This window comes from Colossoma macropomum, unplaced genomic scaffold (assembly GCF_904425465.1).
Source record: "Colossoma macropomum unplaced genomic scaffold, Colossoma_macropomum, whole genome shotgun sequence".
Classification (NCBI taxonomy): Eukaryota; Metazoa; Chordata; class Actinopteri; order Characiformes; family Serrasalmidae; genus Colossoma; species Colossoma macropomum.
In genome coordinates, this window is record NW_023494790.1 from 19,551,345 (window position 1) to 19,576,935 (window position 25,591).

A 25,591-nucleotide genomic window follows, 5' to 3' on the forward strand; every position below is an offset into this window, starting at 1 on the left:
ACAGGATACCGATGTACTGATCCTGGGCGGAAGGTGGGAAACACCCTGGACACATCGCCAGGCCATAGCAGGGCAGACACACACACACACACACCTAGGGGCAATTTAGTAACTCCAATTAGCCCGACTGCATGTCTTTGGACTGTGGGAGGAAATCGGAGCACCCGGAGGAAACCCACGCAGACACAGGGAGAACATGTAAACACAGAAAGGACCCTGTTCCTCCGGAACCACAGAATCAAACCCAAGCCCTTCTTGCCATGAGCAGACAGCACTACCCACTGCGCCACCATGGCACCCGGCCTCAAACATTAATTTCCCAAAAGTGCAAATAGAAGCAAAATATCCCATAACCCAGAGATGTAGACTGGCCATTGGGCACAGACACTTTTCTTATCCAATTTGCTAATTAATGATTTATGTACGTGTATACCACTAATTACTCGAGCCAGTCTCGACCTCAGCTGACCTGTGACTCAACTCTGACTTGAGACTTTCAGACAAAAAAAAAGAAAAAAGGCAGAGTAAAGGAGGGCCGCCAACCTAAACCGCTGAAGGAAAGAGACAAAACAGTGCAAGCTAGCAATTTAGCTGGAGTTGTCAATTCATCTAGATGAGGTTTTATATACAGATCACATCTTACTAAAACTTCAGCTGGGTTGGCTATCATGCTAGCTAATATGAAACTACAGACTAACCAACTGTTTCAACTGTTTTACACACTGCGTTTACGTGTGTAGTGCTTCAGTTTTGTCCTTCAGACAGAAAGATTTTCTATACTGAAAGGCTCATTATGTGAAGCCATGTGAAAGCTGACAGGTTTTTTTTGTAGAGTTTACTTTTGTACACTGCAATGCCTGCAGCTAATAATGAGACCAAACTACAAGCCTCTAGCAAGGACTTCCGACTCAAATCGCACTTGCACTCCAGAAATTGAAACTTCTCTCAGACCCACATGACGCAACCTGTGAACATCTCAGGTGTATAGCCCACCCTAACCTTAACCTCAAAACCCCAAAGCAAATCTTATTTCTTTTACTTTTTGCATTTGCAATTTTCATCGCAGGAACCAGCCAAATAATCCCACAACAACAAAAATTTCAGGCCTTCCATCTTCCTGGGGATATTTGGTCCCCACAAAGAGTTACACATACGCACACAAACGCAGACACACACTCTGTGTAAACTGTGGAGGATAAAGATTTGCCAAAACAGAAAGCCACAGGCAAAGTTAATTAGACTCTGCATTACTTTGCATTGAGGAATCTTCCCTCACTCATTCATTCATTCTTATCTGCTAATTTGTTAATTTAGTTGGATAATTTTCAGATAGGGCAGGCACAGTAAATCCATTCTCCCTGATACGCATGGATAAAAACGTTAGGGGCAACCAGTCACCAGTGACTCTGCTGATAAAATATTCATAGAGACCTCGTATCACGGCTGTGGTACGTTCATCATTCCAGAATTACTCCTCATTTTAGATCATGATCACATTACTCTCCCTCTCTTACAAACTTGCTCGTATTCTCTTAATCTTTTATTTAATTATATACCTAAAGTACACCAAAAGCATCAGATGGCTCGGCGCTTTGTTATGCTCTTGGATGCTGATGTACCTCCAGGCTAAAACATGAAAGTTACACCACTTTCTCTTGTTGCTGTAGGCTGTGATGTATTCGTACGTGGAGGTAAGGGGAGACGGTAATGACGGCATCAAGCCGACTTTAACACAATGCCGTAACTCTGTCCTCAAAAAAAAGAGCCAACTTCCAAAGATCAGGCCAGAGTGAGCCCTGATCGTTCCTCGGGCTCACTCCTTTCTCTCCTGCTGCTGATTTACATCTTATGGGCTCTTTCTCCTTCATCCTGCTGTCATTGAAGGTGGATTAGATTGGGCTTAGATTGCTTTAGACATCAAGCATCAACGGGTCCATCCATCATGGAATGCCTTTTAGCAATGGATCGTTACTGCCATCTATTGCTTGTGTGCTTTCCTTTGTCCCCTTCTCCTTCCCCTCTCCTTTATTCTCTGCCCCCCCACCCTTGCTCTTTCTCTCTTTCTGTCTGTCTGTCTGTCTCTCCTTTGCTGTTTCTATCCTAACCTCCTAGTGCCGGTCTTTATGTATCCTTTCACCCCCACTGAGCTCTGTGGCAAAGCTAAGTCAAAACCGCAGCTCCAGGGGACTAAAGGCTCTCCTAACCCCTCCTCTTTCTTCTTCTTCTCTCTCTCTCGTTCTCTCTCTTTTTTTCCTGCCATCTTTTACTGGGGACTTCTGAGTGGCAGCCAATCATGAGCTGAGTCCGCTCTCCCTCTCTCGCTCACTCTTTCTCCCTGACAGCAAGAGAGAGAGAGAGAGAGAGAGAGAGAGAGAGAGAGAGAGAGAGAGAGAGGAAAGAATGCATAAGAGTGGCAAAGAGGCAAAGTGTCAGAAAAAAACAAATATGAAAAAGATAGACAGTGAGTGAGCGAGAGACTCACCAAGCAAAGTAAGCACATACAAAGAGTAGCAAAATGTCAGTAAAAATGTCAGTAAAAAGAGACAAAAAAGTGGCAAATGACAAAGCAAATGTGAAAAGAAAAAGAAAAGCAACAATGAACAAGCAGAGCTAAAGAGAGCAAGCAATGATGAGGTGGTGACACCGAGGGACAAACACTGGAAAGAGAAGGAAAGAGTCTCTCTCTCTCTCTCTCTCTCTCTCGCCCTCATGCACCCATCCACACACACACACACGCAGCGCGTACTCAGGCTGGGGATGTAAAGGTGACAGAGCGGAGAGTGCTTGGCTTTGCTAAAGAGGGACACAGCAGCATGCCTGCTAACGCATAGATCAGCAGCGGAGCATGAAAACTGAAGGTAAAACCTCTCTCGCTCTCTCTCCCTCCCTTTCTTTCTCTCTCACTCACTCTCTCTCTCTCTCCATCCCTCCTCCCCTTTCATTCTCTCTCGCACTCGCTCTCTCACTCTCTCTCGCTCTCAGGCGGATGATAGGAGCTTCCTGAAAGAGGGCAGTCATGTACGTAATTCCTCCCGCGTCCGCCGAATCTAAAGGTTATCATTAAGACAGATGTGCCCTGTAGACCAGGACTTCCGTAGTTGCTGTGGAGATATACATCACGTTAAACCAGGGGGGAAATATTTGATTAAAGTTTTGCTAAAGAAGGATCTGAAGCAACTGAGAGAAACCTCATCGAAGCACAAGACAAGAATGTGAGTGGATAAATAATTATATTTGATGTGTTGGGAAGAGAGTTTTACTGAGAAATTCTGTGATGAAGATGGAATATGAGTGAGTCCTGATTAGTGCATGTTCTTGGTTTACATCTATAAAGTCTCTTTCCACTGTCTTGTAACCTAATTTTAAGGTTTGGAAAGCATTTAGAGTTTAGAAATGTCTAACTGGGCTGGTACAGGTGGCACTGACCAGGCTTTTTAAAGTGAAACTGATCCAGAAATGAATGAGATAAAATTAGAGTCATTCGCTTGATGCACGTCTGTGTTGTCGAACTTGCATGGGCAGTCTGCAGAGAAAGGTGTTGCAGTTGTTATTCCTACACCTGCGGGAAATCTCTCACCACTTCCCCACTGGACACGGCTGAATTTGCATAATATTTGATTTATATTCATATGCAAATGTCCATGTTCCTTTTTTACACTTTGCACATTTTAACTTTTGATTGAGTTGACTTAATGTCCTTGAAGACAGCCTTGAAATCGAGGGAAGAAATGCAAATGTGCATGCTTTGAAAGGTTTTGAATTTCCTTAAAATCAGTCAGAGAACTTCAAACGGCTTGACACAGGCTGATAACAGAAATTTTACTTGCTTCAGTGGCGTTCTCTAAGAATCGTTCTGATAGGAATTCTCCAATTACACAAATGCTTTCGTGTGATTCCAGTAAGCCGATTATTACTGCAACCGGTGTGTCATCTGTCCACTGTTTCACTGCCTGGCCTCAGGTCAGATAATAAATGCTGTACGTGAGAGAGTGAGAATGAGTGAATGACAGAGAGAGAGAGAGAGAGAGAGAGAGAGAGAGAGAGAGAGAGAGAGGGAAAGAGAAAGAGAGAGAGACAAAAAAAGAGAGAGAGACAAAAAGAGAGAGAGAGAGACATAGAGACAGACAGAGAGAGAGAGAGAGAGAGAGAGAGAGAGAGAGAGAGAGAGAGAGAGAGAGAGAGAGATGGAGGGAGGGAGCAGGTATAAGCTTTGGAGTAGCATCTTAATACATCTGTTTTATTATGCATTTACGATTTAAGAAATATTAAAACCACTCAAACAGAATCATAAGACAAAAATCACAAAACACTGAGTTTAAAAATGTATGTTATATATATATATATATATATACACACACACACACACACACACACACACACACATACATATATATATATATATATATATATACACACACACACACACATACATATATATATATATATATATATATATATATATATATATATATATATATGAGACAGTGTATATATATATATATATATATATATATATATATATAATAGATAGATAGATAGATAGATATCTGCTTACAAATAAAATGTGAGACAGATGTTTTGATGTAATCGATTTCAAACTAATATCTGATTATGCATTTACTGAGGTCCAGAAGAGTAGAATGTTTAGGTGAGGACGGGCTGCTGTGCTAGAATCTCTGCATTTTAATTATTTTATGGCATTTATAATTCTACAGAAATAAGTGTTTCATTGTTCTGTAAAGCTAATGCAAACAGATTTAGTCTATATTTCTACATTTTAGAAATGTTTTATATTAGCAGATACATACAGAAAAATATTGGATCGGCCCATAATTCTTATATTGGTGCATCCCTAAACATACATTCACTCACACACACACACACACACACACACACACACACACACACACACACACACACACATATATATATATATATACATACATACATATATAAAAATATGAATGATACTTTCTTCTGTTATTCCTCATGATATTTTCACGCACTCACCATAGTCAGTCATTATCCCCCAAAACAAATTACCATACAAATGTGTGAAACGCATCACTGTCAAGTGTAATAGCCTCGCTTTACCTTTTCTAAAGTCGAATGAGCTATTACACCTCTTTTACTATCAGAGGCACACGTGCACACATAACACAAAACAATCAGTAGTAAACATACCTGTGACATCTGCTACTGACCTTCTAGACTGGTTAAATGTTCAAGAGATTTGTTTTGGTTTGATTGAATTTGTGCATTTGTGCTAACCTTTGTTGAGAGTCACTGTCATTTTAAAAAGATTTCAATCGAAGTGTCATCAGTGAAGGAAGCAGAAATATCAAAAAGCCTCTTGCGAGAAAGTGCATCCTAATCAGTGTCCCTTCAATGCAATTATCATTTACACTTTATAATTAACATTTGAAGAAAAAAAGAAAACAGCAGCATAAAAAGAGGCAGAGAGAGAGGGCGACAGAGAAAGAGGGGAACATAACTGTGGTGCTCTGTAACTCTGTATGAGAGATGGTGAGCTCCACCAAGTGGTTGAACATTTCACTACTGCGCACAGCCAGGCATCCTTACCTATAGAACTCCTGCTCGTTTTAGACCATCATCACCATACACACTTTCTTTTTCTCTCTCTCCCTCTCTCTACCACACACACTTGTGCTTCAACAGGCTGGCACGTTATCTAGATAAATGTGGAGGTGTATTGGGTCAGTTGTAGTATATTTTGTACTCGATCAAACATTCCAGCTCTCGTAATCCGCTGGGTCCGACCGCTCTGGGCACAGTGCAGGTGTGCTCAGAGATATCACGGAGGTTTATCTGAAAGACTTCAGGCAGTGTTTCAATCTTTTATGCCGTATGCAGTCTGCAGCTCATCCAATATATGTTTTGCTAGTATACAACTTCCCTCTCTTCCTTGCGTTCCTTCCCTCTCCATTCCTCAATCCGCCTCACCACTCAATCCCATCAGAGCTTCAAATCCATTTTCCATCCTCCGTGTTTGAGACGTCAAGGTCATAGGGAAGGTAGACAAGAAGAAGGAAAAAAGGGGGAAAAAAAGAAAGAAAGAAAAAAAAAAACTTTCCTCCAAAGGCAATGTGTAAAATGAATGTGCGGCCACAGACAGTGCTAGCCCACATATGCCTACAACCATCAGTCAGCTGCGAGCCAGGCATGGACAGAACTAGCCCAGATCCCCTAAATGATCCATGTCTGGGGCAGTCTAAAGGGGGAATTCTGAGAGAAAGAGCGGGAGAGAGTAGATGGGGTTGAGCAAACGAGGCTGTGCTGGACTATGGGAAATGTATTCCCAGTAGAGGCTACTGCTCCAGACTGATTTTATAAGTCCCTGGAGAAATAGAGCAGTACCTCGCAGACAGGACTAGTGCAATTACAAAGACAGAGTCTTGCTAGCCAGCGAGCAGCCGCTGAACTCCCCCAACTTACTACCCACTCTGTGTCTGAGTGTGCTGGTTTTCATACATTTTCAGCACAAGAAACGTCTAGAATTGTATGAAAACCAAGGAAAACAGGACTATAACATGTTGTAAAGTGCTTTCCTACAAAAGCTAGACATTTCATTTCTTTTTTGTTCAGATTAGGTTTAGATCTGCTTATTATTACATATAGGTAGATACATATGTATGATACATATGACATTAATACAAATGGGAAGTTACATACTGCACTGTGCAGATGTAAGAGACCACCCTGCATTTATTTAATTTTCCAATCAAACCCACCATTAAATGCAATCAATCATCAACTAATGTAAATCATTCTTTAGTGTCAGGAAAAAAGGCAGAAAACACTAACAGAAAATTATACAGAAGTCTCCACCGTAAAATATATCACAATTTTCAGTATTAGTGTGTCCACCCTGTGCCTCTTTTCAGGAGAATTAATTTTAGTTTTTCAAAGAAATTTGCAGGAATATTTTTCCACACCTCCAAGTCCAGTCTTAGAACTTGGTTGCATTTTGTGCTTCTCACAATCCAAATAATCCCAAACACATTCAGTGATGGTGGAGGTCTGGACTCTGGGGTGGCCAATGCATTGTTCTGCAAACACCAGCAGCTTCCTTCTTTGATCTGAAAATATTCTTCTTTATTTGTCTATTTTCTGTTCTCAGTGGCAGCTTTCTGACAGACAGTTACACATCCTTTCAGACTCGTAGCGTTAACCTCTCACAGTGGAAGGATGGACAAAAACTCTTGTGGATTTTTCAGACCTGAAGCAAGAGCGGAGCTTGATTTTCTCCTCTCTCTTTAAGCTTTAAGTACTGTTTATCTGATGGTGACAGTTTTGGTGGTCAACAGGTCTTCCACAGTTGTTAGGAGTCTCCATTTTGTATCATTTAATAATTTTTTCAACTCAAGTTTTGGAAACTCCTGTTTTTTCACTTATTTTCATTTTACATTTTCCTTTCCTTATGCAGGTGGATTATGTCTAATCTACTTCGAAATATCTCCTAAAAATGAATAATTGTACTTTGCCTTGACCAGAAATGATATAAATGAAGCACGGTCTCTAACTTTTGCACAGTATCACATAGTTACATATACACAATACACAGGGCAAATTAATGTTACTGGGTACTTGAAAGTATATTATACATATTGAAATGTATGACCTTAAGTCCCCGATACTGCATTAAAACAAACCTGTGTGTATATACGCATTGTGTTTTTCTCCTGCTATTAGACTTTTTGGCTTAGTCTAGTTTGGTGTGCCAGTGCAGCAAATCTTTCCACAAAAGACAAACTCCCAACTCCCAATGACAGTGCAGCTGGTTTGGCCAGCGAAACACCAAAATACAGTGCATTCCTCTTACATCCTCATTAAGGCAAAATTACCAAGCAGTGCTCTATCCATGCATGTTTGCACACACACAAACCTACTCGTCCACCACATAAGCCTGGATAATGGGACAAGTCAGGCTACAAATCAGAATCTTTCCTTCCTTCTCCAGCTCTTAATATTATTATTATTTTCCATATGAGGCTACAGTGAAATCCTCCCACACTAACGCCTTTCTTCATAAACAACTTTTTAATACGCTGTGGACTTTTAATACACTAATCAAGTTGAGATAATTAAGCGAAAGTCCCGAACATCTGGTAAGAATTTTTTTTTTTCCTTTTGCAGGCCTCCCCACCCCCCTTCATGGGGCAGTAAGTGGAATTTTAAAAAGATACGCTGGTTTAATGCTTAATAGGCATGCTGCATCAAAGATTAATATCCAGAATGCTATTAAAACTCAAGGACAGCCTTGAATGATAATTAGAAAATGCAATCACAAGAATCGCCATGCTTTAATTGCCGCAAACGTTTTCCGCGGTTTTTCCAAAATGCGCTTGTCATCGCTGTGGCAGAGCTCAACTCTGAGTGAGGCCAATAAGAAGAAAAAAGGAAAGAGAAAAAAAAAAAGAGAAAACTTTATCAGCTTATGGCTTATTGGCATCCTGTGAGTCAGCCAATCTCCACACAACCACATAATCTCCTATCTGGACCCTTCCACAAACCACATCCTCTAAACAGTCACATTACATGACAGCAATGTCAACACTTTCTCAGCAGAACTGGTTACGTGCGCAGCACTTTTTCTTAAGACGACTGCTCCAAAGCCTCTCAGACAGCATGTGTGATGCACACTGTGATATCTCAGTGTCACCATGCTTAAGTAAGCAGAGCTTCATATGTCTGGGACAGCTTAACATTAACACAGGGCATGGAATCTTTATACTGCAGACTGCTTTATATATGCAGGACGCTGGGCTAACATTAATATAAGGCTTGGAACCTTTATACTGCAGAGTACAGCAATGATGTGCACTGATTATGTCTAAAAATAAGTGTTTTTGGAGGGCACAAACATACACTCACACACATTCAGGAATAAGAGAACTGAAGTGTTGAATGATGGATTACATTTACACCCGTAAATGTCCTTGAGGTATGATCGTGGGTGTAGTACTTGTCATGGAACCCATCAAATCCATCAAACCTCAAGGGTGGTCACTCCACATGATGGATGGACGTCCAGCTCAATATAATGTTGGCACTAAGGAAAGTGAGTCTGTATTAAACCTACTGTATATCTACCAAGGTCAGAGAATAAGCTTAAACAGACCCCTAGAAGGTAGCTTTACATTGCATTTCCTTCCTGGATATGTCCTCATCGGTGTGACTGTATGAGCAATGAATAGAGCACAAGCCATGCACATGTACACTGACTTTATACCTCATTCTAGGTATATCGGCAGCACCATATATGAAATCTTGACCATTATTTTATGTTTAAGTCATGTTTTATTCATGAAGACCGCTACAGAGGTTCTGAGTGTCAACGTTTTTCCCGGATCTCTAACCCTGAGATGCAAGAACCGTATGTCTGAGGCCCACTGAGGCCTTCCCATGCTGGGCCTGCGTGAATTCATTACCGACATCAGCAAAGTCAGTGATTCCACAAATTACAGCAGTCGGCACACTTTCAAACCACTGCCTTGTGAATAATGCCCAGTTTCATCTGTATCTCATTAACTAAATTATTTCCCTCGCACTCATAAGATAATGTCCTTTTACATGCACTGCTTCAGTCACGTCGAATGGAACCATAGTGCTAATTTGTTCATAGACAAAAAAAAGACGAATGGCTTTGTTCTTCTAAATGCCTCCAATGACATTCTGCCTTTTTATCCTCCCCTCTTTCTCTTGTTGATTCAGATCGGTGAACAAGAACGACAAAATATTATGAATCTGCTCCTCATTTGCTCGCGATCCCCCTAGAGATACATTGGGTAATAAATGCCTGTCATGCTGGCTTGGCACTTTGGCCTTCTGCATTTTCCTTGAAACTGGGCTCCCATGGAATGAGGGAAGGAAGATTTATTAGGATTAAGTGCCAAAAACCCATAAATTATGTATGCGCTGCCTAAATTACCTATCAAGAGTGGTCCTGGAGGACACTGTGCTTCATTGAGCCATTACAGGTCTAGCTAAGCCGTCTGCTCTGTCTATTGTTTACCACAGAGGAGCACGTAATTAGATGTTTGGCCAGAGCACTACAGTTTGCTGTAGACTTTTCATCTACTGCTGTGTACACTGAACCTTTAGGGAAGGAGTAAATGAAGGTTTAAGTAAGCTTAGTGCTGAATAAGTAGTCCAAGTACAGGTCACTCATTAATGCAAATGGCCGTTCAGTTTGACACAGCTTGTAACTTTGTTTACCTGCTTCTTCTGACTGATCTGCTGCGTCAGCTTGGGGTTATTCAATTACTGTTATCTCAGGCTGACTTCAAGGGGGGAACAAAATGTAGCATTATGCTTAACTTTGTGCCTCATCAATCTTTTCTTGTCTTCTCCCAGGCCTGAAGACGAGAGGAGAAAAGGAGACTGAGGATAAGATGTCCCATTCTGTCGCCATTTGCATTCAGCTGTATCTCTCATACAACACTCAATTCCTTAATTGATTCCTTATCAAGGACTCTCCAGGAGTGATTGGATACAATGATAACCAATCAGCTCGCTTTGCTCCTGCTGTTGTCCATTCCGGAGTGGAGCTCCGCCCTGATCCGCCCTGTGCCTGGAATTAGTGCGGCCGAAAGGGATGGACGGACACTTCACCGCACTAAACGCGGCTGGATGTGGAATAGTTTCTTTCTCTTGGAGGAGTGGACTGGAAGCGGAAAGCAATATGTAGGCAAGGTAAGGACTACGTTTTGAAAGCGATTAATGCAGTAAGGAAGCCATAAGGAGAACGATCCTAAGGGAAGACAAATAAAACATACATGAGGTTATTCAGTGTCAGTGCAGGAGAACTGGTTCGCAAAGCGTTGCCCATCCATCACCATGTTCCAGAACTAGGGAGAGAAAGAAAGAAAAAAAAAATGAAACCTGCAGTTAAGGGGCTGTAGAAGCAGGATACCAAAATAGCAGCAAAACAGAGCAGGCACACTGATATTTTAGAGAACAAATATGACCTCCTTTGTTCTACAAGCAGACATGTGAGCAGGAGAAATAACTCACAGGGGGCTCTAACACCATCACATCAACATAAAAGCAATATTCACTACAAACCTCATATCCCAGTACAGAGTAGGTGCGAATAAACCTTGAGAAACAGCAGACATAAGTGAAAGACCCCTGAACGGACTTTTTAACACAGCAGAGAAAGTCGCAGCCCTGCATGCCACAGTGTGAACTCCCTGCATTCCACATTGACTGAAAAGGTGTGCCTGGCAGCAGGCTGCACTGCGATAAAAATCACAATAGCGGAAGTGTTCTTCACAGCCCGCATGGCATCAGATCAGAGCGAAGTGCTTGTCAAGCCACCAGCATTAGCGCCAAGCTCTGAGACAGCCGTAATTTAGAGAGCAGCAGTTACACTCCTGAGGGGGAGGGGGAAATCAGGGCGACTGTCGGCAGCCAATTTTCTGTTGAGGAAGCTCGCTTTCATCACTCCCTTCATCTCTCCCCAAGTAAACAAGTGTCATGAGTGGGGCTTTGGGGCGGAGAGGGGGCCTGAGACTGCGAGAGCAGCCTGATAGCATCGCTTCTTCTCAAATCTGTAAAGTGCGAATGAGCAGATCACTGGGTAAAAAGGAAACATGCTTCAGAGTGCAGCGACAGAGAAGAAAGCAAATAAAAGTGCGAAAGAAAACAATAAATCAATCAAAAAGAAGGGCAAAAAAACAAAAACAAAAACAAGAATGAAACGCTTCCATCCGTAGCATTGTGTTTATGTGATGAAGCAGCAAAGCAGTGCTGACTGGGACGAGTCCATCAGTAGAGGAAGTGTTAGACTCAGCAGTGGCCTGGCCTTCTTCCCAGTGCTTTGATGCTTCTGTTCTTTCTTTCTCTCTCGCTGTCTGTCTCTCTCTCTCTCTCTCTCTCTCTCTCTCTCTCTCTAGCTGGCAAGTTTCTCTGGCATGACAGCAATCACATGCGTTTGGCCCCAGTCTCGCCCACTGTCCAATCTCATTCCCAATTAAAGTGCCAAAAAGACATGGGGCCGCCATAAATACTGGAGAAGGCAGAAGGGGAGAAAAAAAAACACCCACATGCTGTTTCAAGGAGGATTCTGAGGAGCTGCTATATCGTTAATTCCATCAGTTTCTATCAGTGTGTGTGAGGGCATGAGTGTGTGTGTGTGTGTGTGTGTGTGTGGGAGCCTGTGTACTGCCCGATGAATAGGCACTTAAAAGCCCAGCAAGAAGCCATCAAAGCCATTGATGGTCCTTCTCATAAAGATAATTCAGCAGCCGTTGCCCAGTCCTGCGGGAGGCCATATTTATTTCTGTCCAATCAAGGCCTCCGCTACTGTCCTGTCATACTAAATTCCACACAGTGGATTTATTCCTATATCAGTAAAAGAACAGACAAAAATCCATAAATATACCAAGAAAAATACACCAAACAAAACAAGACACTTCGTGCGTCACAGTTCCTTTAGGTGCATTTGCTGTGCATTATGAAACCCATGGAAAACAACATTCTGGCAGAAGAAATAATCATAAAGACCATTGTGGTGTTTAAATCCCTGATTATTCATAGTATAAATCCTGTTAAATTCATCAGTTTGACACCTACTCTAGCATAGTGCACAAAACATATCCTGGAATCTACTAGGGGTCATCAAAGATATTGAGGTCAACAAAAGGATACTGATACACAGGGGACACATACACTGCTGTCCACCATACAGCAAAACAGCAAATCTCCAGCACCTTTTTGCTAAACACGCACTTGGCACTAGATTGCCATTAGTCAGTGGAAGTACATAAGCACCCTGGCCCTGGTGAGTAGCAAGACGCTCAGAAGTGCTAGTGCTCGGCATGCAATCTGCTGCCTTTTGTGGCTGCAGTTTGATGCGAGGGCAGTAGCTCACGCGCTGTTCCATCAGCACTATTGATGTGAACAAAATCCTATTAACCTTCCAGAGCCCTGTGATTCACTGGGTAAGTAAACAACCTCATACTCTCCCTTCTTCCCTTTGCCCTCGTTCAACCCCTCCTTACAAGCCCCTTCCTGATCTTGCACACTTGACTTCTCTATAGCCTGTTTGGGAAATAATAATAATAATAATAATAATAATAATAATAATAAGTCATCTCATCAGTAATTGGTCTACTGAATAGTGGAGACTGTGCTATTAAAGCACTGGTGAGGAAAAGGAACTGCTAACTATATGCATGGTTTTTAAGGTTTACTATGCATGGATTACAAACTCATATTAACGTGGCCCAACATGTCTTGGTCAAGACGAATGTAAGTCACTAAACGTGCTACAATTTGAATCCAGTTTCAACTTATAATAGGTTTACTATAAACAAAAAGATAAAACTCAACTACTTGATGGATGTTAATCAGAGTAAAGTTCAAATGCAGACTTGATTCTATTTAGATAAAACGTCAGCAAAAAGTGGGAGGGAATTCCCAAACATCTAATGCCCAGTGACTGAGGCTTGAAGGGACATTCAGGTCTAAAATTACAGCGCAAGATGTTATTTGTTGTGTTCTGCCTGTAGGTCAACATCGTGTCCATCCACCTCATCGGTTTGACAGAATCCATGATTTTACATCATTGTCAAGTGTTTATACTTCAACATTCTCTCACTTCAAAAGCCAGCATACGTTACAAAAGTATGTCATACAAGGATTAAGAATCCCTGCAGTGCTCAACCTACCCTGACTGCTAGCCTAGCCACCGAGCTATAGGCTAATAAATACAGCCAAGCTAGAATTAAAGTCTTTTACCTCAGTAGTTGATCAACAAAGCAACAACATAACATCTTTATCTATGTCACAATTCAACTGAACAATCCCTGTGGAGCGCATTATATCTGGATGTGGAAAATGCAGACGCAAATCCTAAAGCCAGAGTGATAGGCGAGGACATTGGTCAACATTATGACCTTGAACAATGTGACAATGGGATTCACTAGCAAGATGATTAAATTACTGTTATCTCTTTTTGAATTAGAGCATCTGTGAAATGCAGGAAAGAGCGTTTTTAATCATTTTCTAGAAAAAATATGTTGAACTTTGCAAAAAGTGGTTAATGTCTATTCAAAAGAACAATAATAAGCCACAGAAAAATGAGGTAACCTTACATCCAGCATTCAAAACTAGAAGACTACTAGAGAGCAGACCTGTTGCTTCATGAAAGTCCGAGTTGAGTCTTGAGTCTTTAGTATAGAGTTTTGGTTTAGTTTCATTATTAGCTGCAGGCCTTGTATGGTACAAAAGTAAACTGCTACGAAAAACCTGTCAGGTTAATTACAGATAAAAGTCTGAAGAACAAAACTGAAGCACTACATGCACAAAATGCAGTGTTTAAGAGGAAAAAGGCAAAACAATTTGAGACAGTTTTTATATAAAGTATGCTAGCTAGGTAGCATAATAGCTAATCCACCTGAAGTTTTATTAACTTCTACAAGGATGTAAAATGTAACTTACTAAAACTTCAGCCAGATTAGCTTACAACTACAGTTAAATCAGCGAATTACTATCTGAACAACATGCTAAAAAATAATTTCAAATGCAGAAAACGTTTCGGTCCATCAGACTGAAGGTTTTTCTACGATGAAAGGCTCATTATAGAACAGCCTTGCTGTAATGACTGTGAATCACTGCAGGAAAACTGACAAGCACAAACATAACGTCCTAACAGTTACCACAGTTATACAGCTGCAACAAGTTATTCGGCCTTCTAGCAGTAACGCTTTCTTCTGTATTTACCAGCTGGAGAGGGAACAACACAATAGTCTGACCCCAAAAAATTCTACCCCAAAGCAGTTGTAGTTTATCAAAAGGTCTTCCCACGTAGATATATCAACGAGGGGAGGGGGACTGGTGAGGGGGTTTGGGTCAGGCCAGAAAATCTCACTCGAGACTACCGTGTTACAATGGTTAAATTTTTCATTTTGGCAAGCCTGTCCCTTCAGTCAAAACAGAACAAATGAGCTGCACATTACAGTTTAGGCTTCACATGGATTGAGGCATTTGCTTCAGTCACATTCATATATTCAAACAGAGCTCCATTTGCAGTACATATAGACACTCTCTTCTCATGCATTCTAGACACCTGTTACTACTCATTAGCTAATTGTCTGGTTGATGATACATGATTTAGGTAAACAATTGTACACAAGCTAATGGAGTGACTTGAGCTTCAGTGCCTTGATTACAAAATGCCACAGCAATACAATTATGTACATCAGACTACACAATCACCTGGAATAATGTGTCAATTACAGACAAGGCTAAAATGTCTGTTTCTGTAATACACCGCACCATCTGTGAAACAGAGATATACTGTCATGCACAACTGTTAAGCAAAAAGCATAGTGTGCACATATTGAAAGCAATCTTGCCAATATTTTTCCAGACACTTCTGCAGACAATCTTGCAAGGAGAGTGAGCTTGCAGTGTTAGTCCCTACCTAAATACCCTATCAGTGTCCATGGACAGGAGAAGAGATGACAAGTGGTAGAGTGGAGATAATTGTTGATGTTCAGGGACCTTTCAAACAAGATGTTCTGCGCAAGACAAAATGCACTGGGAACTAGAACTAGGCTGTGTGAAACAAAAGACAGTATATGGCTCTTTCAAAAAGGCCCATACGCACTGGACGGATGAACATGCGAAGAGTGTAAAGTACACTGCAAGTAGAAAGAATAGAAATGTAGTGTCATTGCCAGAACAGAACTTTGTATCCCCAAATTATTCGTAATTTTTAATGTAAGACAAGATTTTACTGCAAGTTTATATTGCGTAAGTATATATATATATATATATATATACACACACACACACTTAGAGAGGGAGGGAGGGAGAGAGAGAGAGAGAGAGAGAGAGAGAGAGAGAGAAAAGGCAGTGCAAATTGTAGAGAACAACCCTACCCAAAAGAGAGAGAAAGAAAACCCCTGCTGTGACTGTGGCTCTGTGCATTGGCACTTAAACACACATGATTTGGGGAGGGGGGGCCCAATAATTATTCTGTATCCGTTCTGGGCTCATCACTTATTTTCCTATCTCCTCTGTGCAGCACTAAGCAAGTGTTCACCACCGACCTGACAAGAATTGTCAATGATTTCTCCCTTGCTCTGCTGACAATCCCTCTGTGTGTGTGCAAGGGATTTAATTCCTCAAGCTGCTCTGCAGTCAAAGGCTAATTTTGTGCTACGCGAATTAGCAAAAGCAACTGAAAAGCCGAGGACGACATAAACCCTGGCTGCCATCTCTCTGAATCCAACTCTCAGCTCATTATAATCAAGCACATGCTTCAAAAAATGCTGCTGCCTTCCCTCCAAAATGCAGGCATACTCTATATATTACACCATGCTTTATCTTGAGGCACACAGTTGAGCTTTTTAGTGTTTGCAGCACTCATTCTGCCTTTGTCGTATAATTATTCCAGCTATAGAACAAAGGGTATCTGTTCACGTTTGCCAATGCCACAGAGAGTGCAGTGTCGGGCCAAAAAGGGCGCTGTGTTGTGCCAAAAAGTGTTCACCGAGCAAATGAGTTCGCTATCAGTATTCCTTGCCATGCTGTGCTCTCCCTGTAGTGTCTCAGAAATGAGCAGAGGGACTGCGGCTGGCCTAGAACGAGGATCCAAATGGCCAAAAACACAACAATGATATTTTTCATGAGTCACTGTAAATGGATGCCACATGGCTGAGGGATATTTTACTCTGAAATGTCTTTTAATTTGTCCCTAAAGCCCTCGAGGAACCTTTCTTTTTCCTTTGGTGGTGGTGGTTGGGGGGGCGGTAATTAGGACACCCAGTGTGCTCCGCTGAGGCCATGGAGAGCAGCCGAATGGAAAACATTGGCTACATTGTGGAAAAGAAACATCTGGAGTATTGTGATTCAGAAGCATCGGAAATGAAAAATACAAAGGGGATTACAATCAATTAGGCCTGTTACTAATGCGCCTGTAACTGCAGTAATGGTACATGTTGAGGTTGACGTGCATGGGACTGCACATACCCGAGAGCCATTTTAGTGCATTAGTCCATAAAAAAGATAAATGACCAACTGTAGTTGAGGGAGAATTCAATTAAATAGCCGCTGCTGTTTATGTAATTGTAGAGGGCATTCACCCCTGTACAAGGCCTACAGAGGTTATACTGTGTATAAAGGATTGTTTTGCTTTTAGCTCATATGCCGATGAACATCAGAGAGTGATAGTGTCAAAGGTTTTATTTAGATAGGTAGTCAAACCAATCTGCATTATTTTGCCCACATATTCAACACATGCTGAATCTAGCAGCGTCTTCTGAGTTTTAAAAGCAAACAGCTAGATTCGCAAAACCATTCATATATTGAATTAAACAACATTCATATATCTACACTGTCATAAACATCTGATCAGAAAGGAAAAAGAAAACGGCACATTTGATTTAAGCATTTTATCATGTTGCGCTAATGTAGTATCAGCAGCTGCACTTGGGCACTAATCAGGAACAGCTAATATGAAATACGTCTCCTGTTGAGAAGGAAAGACATGGCATGTCTCTGTGATTAGCTCAATACAGAATGCAAAGATTGCTAATAAGAAGTGAATCTCAGTCATTTCATTAACATTGGCTGGCTTGTGTTCAAGCACATTTGTACAACATACAAGTCAAAGATAACCTGTCATAAAATATGTTATACACCTTAAACTCATTGTAGAGTATAAGGTATGTTACATATCAAACTCTTTGTAGAGCATATAGTACTGTGCAAAAGTCAAAGACCACCCTGAATTTTTTCCATTTTCAGCCAAAACACCCTGAAGTACAAGTTTTCCATTTTTCAGGAGATATTTCTTAGAAGACTAGATAAAAGATAATCCACTTGCATATGGAAGAAAGTCAAAGGAAAAAAGTGAAAAATTCAAGTTTCAAAAACATGAGTTCCAAAAAAATATTACAAGACACAGAGAAAACAGGACTCCTAACAACCATGCAAGACCTGGCAGACCACCAAAACTGTCACCCTCAGATAAACAGCATTTAAATCTTAGAGAGGTAAGAGAAAATACAAACCCCATTCCTGCATGTGTAGCTGTTAAGAAGCTGTTACTGAGAAAAGGAAACAAAAAGACAAAAATGAAGAAAATCTGCTAGTGTTACTATAGCAATGGTCCTCAACATCACTGGATGTTTTTGGGACTGCTTCGATCATAAGAAGCAGAAAATGCAACCAGCTGAACTTGGTTAAGACTGAACTTCGGAGATTTGTAAATTATATCCCTACATACTACTTTAAAACACTGAAAGCAAGTCTCCTGAAACGAATGGAACCTGTAAAAGGCAACTTGTGAACACATTTGATAATGAAAAAAATTAACACTATATTTAGTTGTTGAGGCTTCTGAGTAGTTTTATATTAAATGTTTTTTTCTGCTTTTTACTGGTGCTAAATAATTAATAACTTGTACTTAACGAAAATGAAACAAATAAAGGATGGTCTCTGACTTTTGCACAGCACTGCATCAACTGTGTCATTCACACTATTTGATCAAGTGAAAGATGGGCAAATTTGATTTAAGTCATGTTTGATTTGAGCCATTGTGCCATGCAAAGTAGCATATTCCATCACCGAGATTAGCAGTTGCAAGACAGTACTCAAAGATTGGAGTCTCAGTGATTTCATTAACTCTGGCTAGCATAATACATATGTAATAATCATAAATAAAAGCTGGAATAGAAATAAATAACTTGTTAAATTGCTAATGACATGCAACAAGCAATATCTGCAATGCTCATGGTCTTTTCTACTTTACATTCTTTAGGGTATGTAAATAGGACCACAACCCACCTTATATTTATGACCTACCAATGCAAGCGATTGCTGTTCAAGTGTATGTTTACTCCAGAGATTAACACAATTATTTTATATAGATCCCATAAGCCAGTGTACTCTGTTGTCTGTCAAACACCAATTAGCCTGGAGACGCTTGTGTGTGCGTTAGCTTTATGCAGTCATCTTCTTTCATTGTGTGTCTTTGTCTTAGACGTCTTCTTATGGATTTAAAGCTCACATCTGAGAGAGCCAGGCTGAATTGGAGGATTTTTCCATAATAAAGGACACAGAAAGTCTAATTATGGTGCTGTCAGGGGATTTTATACATAGCTGTGATGAAAATGGGATCTACATTATTATAGCAGCTCCTCCTGATCAAAAACCACATCAGCTGTCCCCCTCGGATTCTCTAGTATTTTAGTGCAATATACTGTTTGTTCTCAAAGGTATCTGCAATTGAAAACATCTCTTACTTTGTAATTATGAGCACTCTGTTTGAAATAATAGCCTAAGCTATATGCTATAGAAAACGTACGGCCTCAATTATGTTCAGGAAAAAATATAATTTCGTACTGATGATGTGCTCTGTAAAAGCAATAACAGTAAGTGAGGTTTAAATCTCAGGTGGGCCATGCACACGCCATGGCAGGGGGTCTCCAAGAACACAATCTTCTGTGTTCATACTGGAAGCTCCAAAAGATACAGTGGCAGGCAAACATGCCTGTACTTTGCTATAAACCCAGTGAGACATCATCTGAAAAGGAAACACTTAATGCAACTCCGGATGTCAAATGAAAGCTCGAAAACTGGTTCGTCCCACGTTACAGTTCTTGGTATGAGTCTGAAGTTGTCATCTGTAAATATGTGGAAAAATAATTAGATTTTATCTGAAGTTATTTATATCTTGCTTTGGCTGGCATGCACGTCGTGGCCCTCTCTCTCTCTCTGTCACTCTGGAGAACGTGGACCCGTGAGATAGAGCGCACAAACATTTCATTAACCACATGCTAATGAGCTCCATGCTAATGTTTGCATACATTACTGCCTGTGTGCTGAAACCTCAGACAGTCAACCCAACCCCTTTTTCCTCTTTGCTTGACAATTTCTGCTATTGTTTGTTTAGACCTTTGAGTCAATCAAAAGATTTATCATCTGGGTTTGCTCGACAGGTCAGAGGAGGTTAATTACAATCCTGCCCTTGAGATATCACATCCAGGCTACTGGAAATACAGTTTTTTTAAGTGTGCGTGTGAGAAAGCGTTTTCTTGTTCAGTATTTATTAGTACACAGTGGCTAAATGTAACTAGATCTCAGCCTTCAGCTGGGGCCATGAAGATTAAAACTCAGTCAAAAACAGGAAAACAGTTTTACAATAATGCTAATTTCTGCTAGGGCCCCTATGGGGTTCTAGTAGCATGTTACCGTTAAGCTAACATGATTCACATGAACTTTTTTGGCCAGACATTTGAAGTTTGTAACAGACATGTTAACATATACCATGTTAGGAATAATGGTACTGTGCAGGCACATTTTTTGTTCATCAAGGTACAAACAGTGTAAATGTACCCTCAAAAGTGCAACAGTAGTTTTAAGGTCTAATTGTGAACCTTAAATAAGTTTTTCTGATGTGAGAAGTTCATGTTTGTACCTTTTCATAACCTAATGTTTTAAAACAGAACAATAAAATAAAAAGCCTGAAGTGTGTGGGTACAATGGATTATGGTACAATTATGTTCCCTGACTAAAGATACTAAGATGTACACTTGATGGTACCACCCCAGTATGTATGTAGCGGTTTTACAGTGAGTTCTTCAGTAAACAGTCTTCACACTGAGCTGCCATTGACTTCCATCTCTAACAACCGACTGAAATGCACTTATATTTGCAATCAGTAACAACAGGAAAGCTTGATTGACTGTATCTATATAGATACCCCAGGGAAAATAATACTGACTGCACAATTTTCCAGTGGATGTTTCAAGAACTGCTGAATGGATGTTAATTCGATTTCATTCAAAACTTAACAACAGTATAACTACAATAACAAGAGTATAAAAGTAAAGGTTTAAATACAACTAGCATTATATTATCAAATTTAAATAAACCAAAAATTACAAAAAAAATTACAAAAATTTTTTTTTATTTAATAAAAATCATTAGGCCCTCATTTAAGGCCTAGAAGGCCCTGAGGGTTCCCCACTGCTATTACTCTAGAAAACCATTTAGTTGCATTGCTTTTCTTTATCTAGAGAATGAGTCAAACCTAGGTTAAATTGTGTCGTTTCAGTGTCAGCACAACCAGAGCATTTCTGGCCATACTGACATGCAAGAGAACATTTCTAACCCATAATGAAACACACAGGCTGTTTCCACCTGTACAGAGGCACCGAATGTTTTTACCTGTACCAAAAAACAGAAAATGTTTCTGCCCGTACTGAAACACACAATGAAAGACCTCCATATGAGTCAGCCATAACCTCTACAAACCTGACTCCATCATCACCTGCTGCGATGGCACAGAATAAAAGGATGTCTCAAGCAGCTGTTCTATTTTCCGATGGTGGAAATACAAGAATTCAGACAAGGACAGGGCAGGAGTGTTTTAGCATTTAAAATTTTGCAAACATGTAAATATGTCTCCAGTATCTTGCTTTCTGTTATAACAATGGAAAAAAGTCCTTTTTGCTCTACCAGCAAGAACAACAAGTCAGATAAGTCAGAAAGTGGTATTCAGACTTAGTAAAAATCAATGTATTGTTCTACAAAGTATTGAATGCTGACCTCCAGTAAGTGGAGGTCTAAGCAAGTCAACACACAGTATGTCGCTTGCTATAAAAGCACATACTTGCAGAAGGAAGACACAGTTGTTTCTTTTTAAAAAAATATGGCTCTATATGCCCTTAATCCTTGATCTAGCAAGCTAACAATATGCATCTGAAAATGTGTTTCACCCTAGCCACCTACAGAAGAAAGAAAATACGCACATGCAAGATGAAAGACTTGAGTAATGCACTACTATGTAGATTACACAGTATAATGCTCATGTATAATGGACACCTAATGTAATTTCACGATTGGAAACACTGATAGTGTGTGGTGACGCAATCCTTAAAATGAAGTATGAGCCACTCAAATTATCTGAATCCTGATAACCGAGAGCAGACCAAAAAAAATTATATCCAATTATAGCCTGCATTCAGCTGTAATTACTCTAATCATGAAATTGTGGCCTCCAATGTTTCCCAAACCACTAACATAATAGAAGCAATGTTCTTTTTGTTGCCTCTTATAGTCCAATGACTAATTTTGTTGCTTTATAATGATTTTAGTGAAATATTCATGACAAAACAGATAACAGTGTTGTATAACGATCCCGGGACCAATCGGTTATTTCTGTCCGACGGGACGTGTGTAGTTCCAGAGATGGCCTCTTCAGGTAGCGTCTTCAATCAGGATAAGAAGCACTGCAATCAGTTGGAGAGGAAGCAAGTACACAACTACTCTTGTTGCTAAGAGACAGGTGCAAAAAGAAAGTTTTCTTTGAAAAAACGATTATTTGTGGTCAGGACAAATGTTTCTGAGCTCATATACAGGATCTTTTGGCATTAAACATACCTACCCAGAAACTTTACTACCAGCAAAGGATTTTCTAATGATTCCTAATCTAGAGTAAATGACTTCAGTAGAATTCATACTCTAGAGCAGAGGTGAGCAGGAAGTAGTTGCATTTATTCATCATCATCATCATCATCATCATCGTTAACCGCTTAGTCTAGCTAGGGTCGCGGTAGCAGTTGGGAGAGCAGAGAATCCCAGACGACCCTGTCCCCCGCAACTTCCTCCAGCTCATTCCCGGGGACCCCAAGCCGCTCCCAGGCCAACCTGGAGATATAATCCCTCCAGCGTGTCCTAGGCTGACCCCGGGGTCTTGTCCCGGTACGCCGTGCCTGGTACACCCCCACCGGGAGGCGTCCAGGGGGCATCCGGATCAGATGCCCGAACCACCTCAGCTGGCTCCTCTACTCTGAGCTCCTCCCGGATGGCTGAGCTCCTCACCCTATCAAGTGCGTATCAAGAGTGTAGCCCGCCACCCTGCGAAGAAAGCTAATTTCCGCCGCTTTTATTCATGATCTCATTCTTTCGGTCATTACCCATAGCTCATGACCATAGGTGAGGGTCGGGATGTAGACCGACCGGTAAACACCACTTTACCACTACAGTCCGGTACAGCGACCGCATTACTGCTGCCGCCTGTCCCAGCCTGCGGTCGATCTCACGATCCCTCTTCCCATCACTCGTGAACAAGACCCCGAGATACTTAAACTCCTCCACCTGGGGCAAGTCCTTTCCCCCTACCTGGAGTGGGCATGCCATCCTTTTCCGGGCTAAGACCATGGACTCAGACTTGGAGGTGCTGATCCGCATACCAACCGCTTCACATTCAGCTGCAAACTGCTCCAGTGCACGCTGGAGGCATCCATGTGATCCAGCCAAAAGAACAACATCATCTGCAAATAGCAGAGACGCCACCCTTCGGCCTCCACACATAATGCCTTCCTGACCACGGCTACGCCTTGACACACTGTCCATGAATATCACAAACAGGAGTGGAGACAGGGCACAACCCTGGCGGAGTCCAATGCTAACACTGAAAGAGTCCGACTTAATGCCGAGTATATGAACACAGCTCTCACTCTGGGAGTACAGAGATTGAATGGCCCGGAGTAGCAGCCCCGGCACCCTATACTCCCGGAGGACCTCCCACCAGATATCTCGGGGAACACGGTCGTAAGCCTTCTCCAAATCCACAAAACACATGTAGACTGGGTTGGCAAATTCCCATGCCCCCTCAACAATCCGTGAGAGGGTGAAAAGCTGGTCCATTGTTCCATGGCCAGGACGGAATCCGCATAGTTCCTCCTCAATCCGATGTTCAACTATCGGTCGAAGTCTCCTTTCTAGCACCTTGGCATAGACTTTCCCAGGGAGGCTGAGCAGTGCGATACCCCGATAGTTGGCACACACCCTCCGGTCCCCTTTCTTAAAAATAGGGACCACCACCCCGGTCTGCCAGTCCAAGGGTACTGTTCCCGAGGTCCATGCAATATTGCAGAGGCGTGCCAGCCACGACAGCCCCACAATATCCAGAGCCTTAAGCATCTCCGGACGAATCTCATCCACCCCCGGTGCCTTGCCACTGAAGAGCTTGCCAACTACCTCAGTGACCTCCACCAGGGAAATGGAGCTTGACACGCCAGAAGCCTCTGGCCCTGACTCCCGTGGGGGAGGCATGTTTCCCAGATTAAGGAGTTCCTCAAAGTGCTCCTTCCACCGACCGACAATATCCTCATTTGAAGTCAGAGCTTCTCCACCCCTGCCGAATACAGCTTGGGTGCAGCCACCCCGACCGCTCCTGAGTCGCCTGACAGTCATCCAGAACCTCCTTGAGGCCGACTGAAAGTCTTTTTCCATGGCTTCTCCAAACTCCTCCCACGCCCTGGATTTTGCGTCTGCCACCTTTTCGCCTGACGGTACCTCTCTGCTGAGTCGGGAGTCTTTCGGGCCATCCAGTCCCTAAAGGCCTCTTTCTTCAGCTTGACGGCCTCCCTCACCCCTGGTGTCCACCAGGGGGTTCTTGGGTTACCAACCCTGACAGGCACCAACAAGCTTTTGGCCACAGCTATGCCTGGCAGCTTCCACAATGGAGGTTTTGAACAGGGTCCATTCAGACTCCATGTCCCCTACCTCCTCCGGGACATGAGAAAAGCTCTCCCGGAGGTGGGAGTTAAAATCTTTCCAAACAGGGGCCTCCGACAGTCGTTCCTAGCACACCCTCACTATTCGCTTGGGCCTACCGGGTCTGACCATCGGTCTTCCCTGCCATCTGATCCAACTCACCACCAGATGGTGATCGGTTGACAGCTCAGCACCTCTCTTCACCTGAGTGTCCAGAACATATGGTCCCAAGTCAGATGAAACGACAACAAAGTCGATCATTGACCTATGACCCAAGGAGCTCTGGTACCATATACACTTACGGACATCCTTGTGTTCGAACTTGGTGTTCGTTATGGACAATCCATGCCTGGCACAGAAGTCCAATAACAATTCACCATTCGGGTTTAGATCGGGCAGGCCGTTCTTCCCAATCACGCCTCTCCAGGTCTCCCAGTCATTGCCAACATGAGCATTGAAGTCTCCCAGTAAGACTATGGAGTCTGTAGGCAGGACCCTTTCCAGATCCCCGCCCACTTGGTCTGCATTTATTCAGTTACATAATTTTACTTAAGTAAACATAAGATGGATTTGCACCTTCCTGGGTATTTTAAAAAAATTCTGCTCTAATATATAGTGGCCTTAAAACATTTGTGGAAGATTTAGCCATTTTACCACTGGCAAACTTCAATGAAGTGCTTTAGATTTCTTCATAAAATATTTAACATACTGATATTTGCTTCAGAGAAAAACACTTTTAGCACATCACCAAACTGATGGCAGAGAATGTGTGTGGAGAAACAAAGAAAACTTCAAAGTCTGGGGCTGCTTTTCTTACAAGAAGGTCGGTGAACTTGCATTCATTTATGGGATCACAAACTCAAGGGTACAGAGGCATTTTGGATGCAAATTTGCATGCAAATTTGCAAAAGTCTGTAAAAAAAAATCTCAACAATTCCAATCGGAGTCATCTTTTGAGAGGATATTTTACCAAAAAGAACATGACTTGGAACAACCTGTTTAAAATAAATGCTACTTGGTTTGACATGTAGTTTCCAAACAAAGC

General features: G+C 41.7%; 1 protein-coding gene across 3 annotated transcripts in view; it reads left to right on the top strand.

Moving 5' to 3' along the window:
* Positions 1 to 2,760: 2,760 nt before the first annotated feature.
* The window catches only part of LOC118809305 (cadherin-10), a 49,065-nt gene continuing 26,234 nt past the window's right edge, over positions 2,761 to 25,591 (top strand). Inside the window, exons 1-3 of one of the 3 annotated variants that reach the window (XM_036572466.1) lie at positions 2,762 to 2,858; positions 2,983 to 3,212; positions 10,378 to 10,716. In XM_036572466.1, the coding sequence (XP_036428359.1) occupies positions 10,519 to 10,716 (198 nt within the window). In that variant the 5' untranslated portion in view covers positions 2,762 to 2,858; positions 2,983 to 3,212; positions 10,378 to 10,518. Of the gene's footprint in view, positions 2,859 to 2,979; positions 3,213 to 10,377; positions 10,717 to 25,591 lie in introns of those variants that run through there. The other 2 variants (XM_036572468.1, XM_036572467.1) reach the window with 2 other exon arrangements.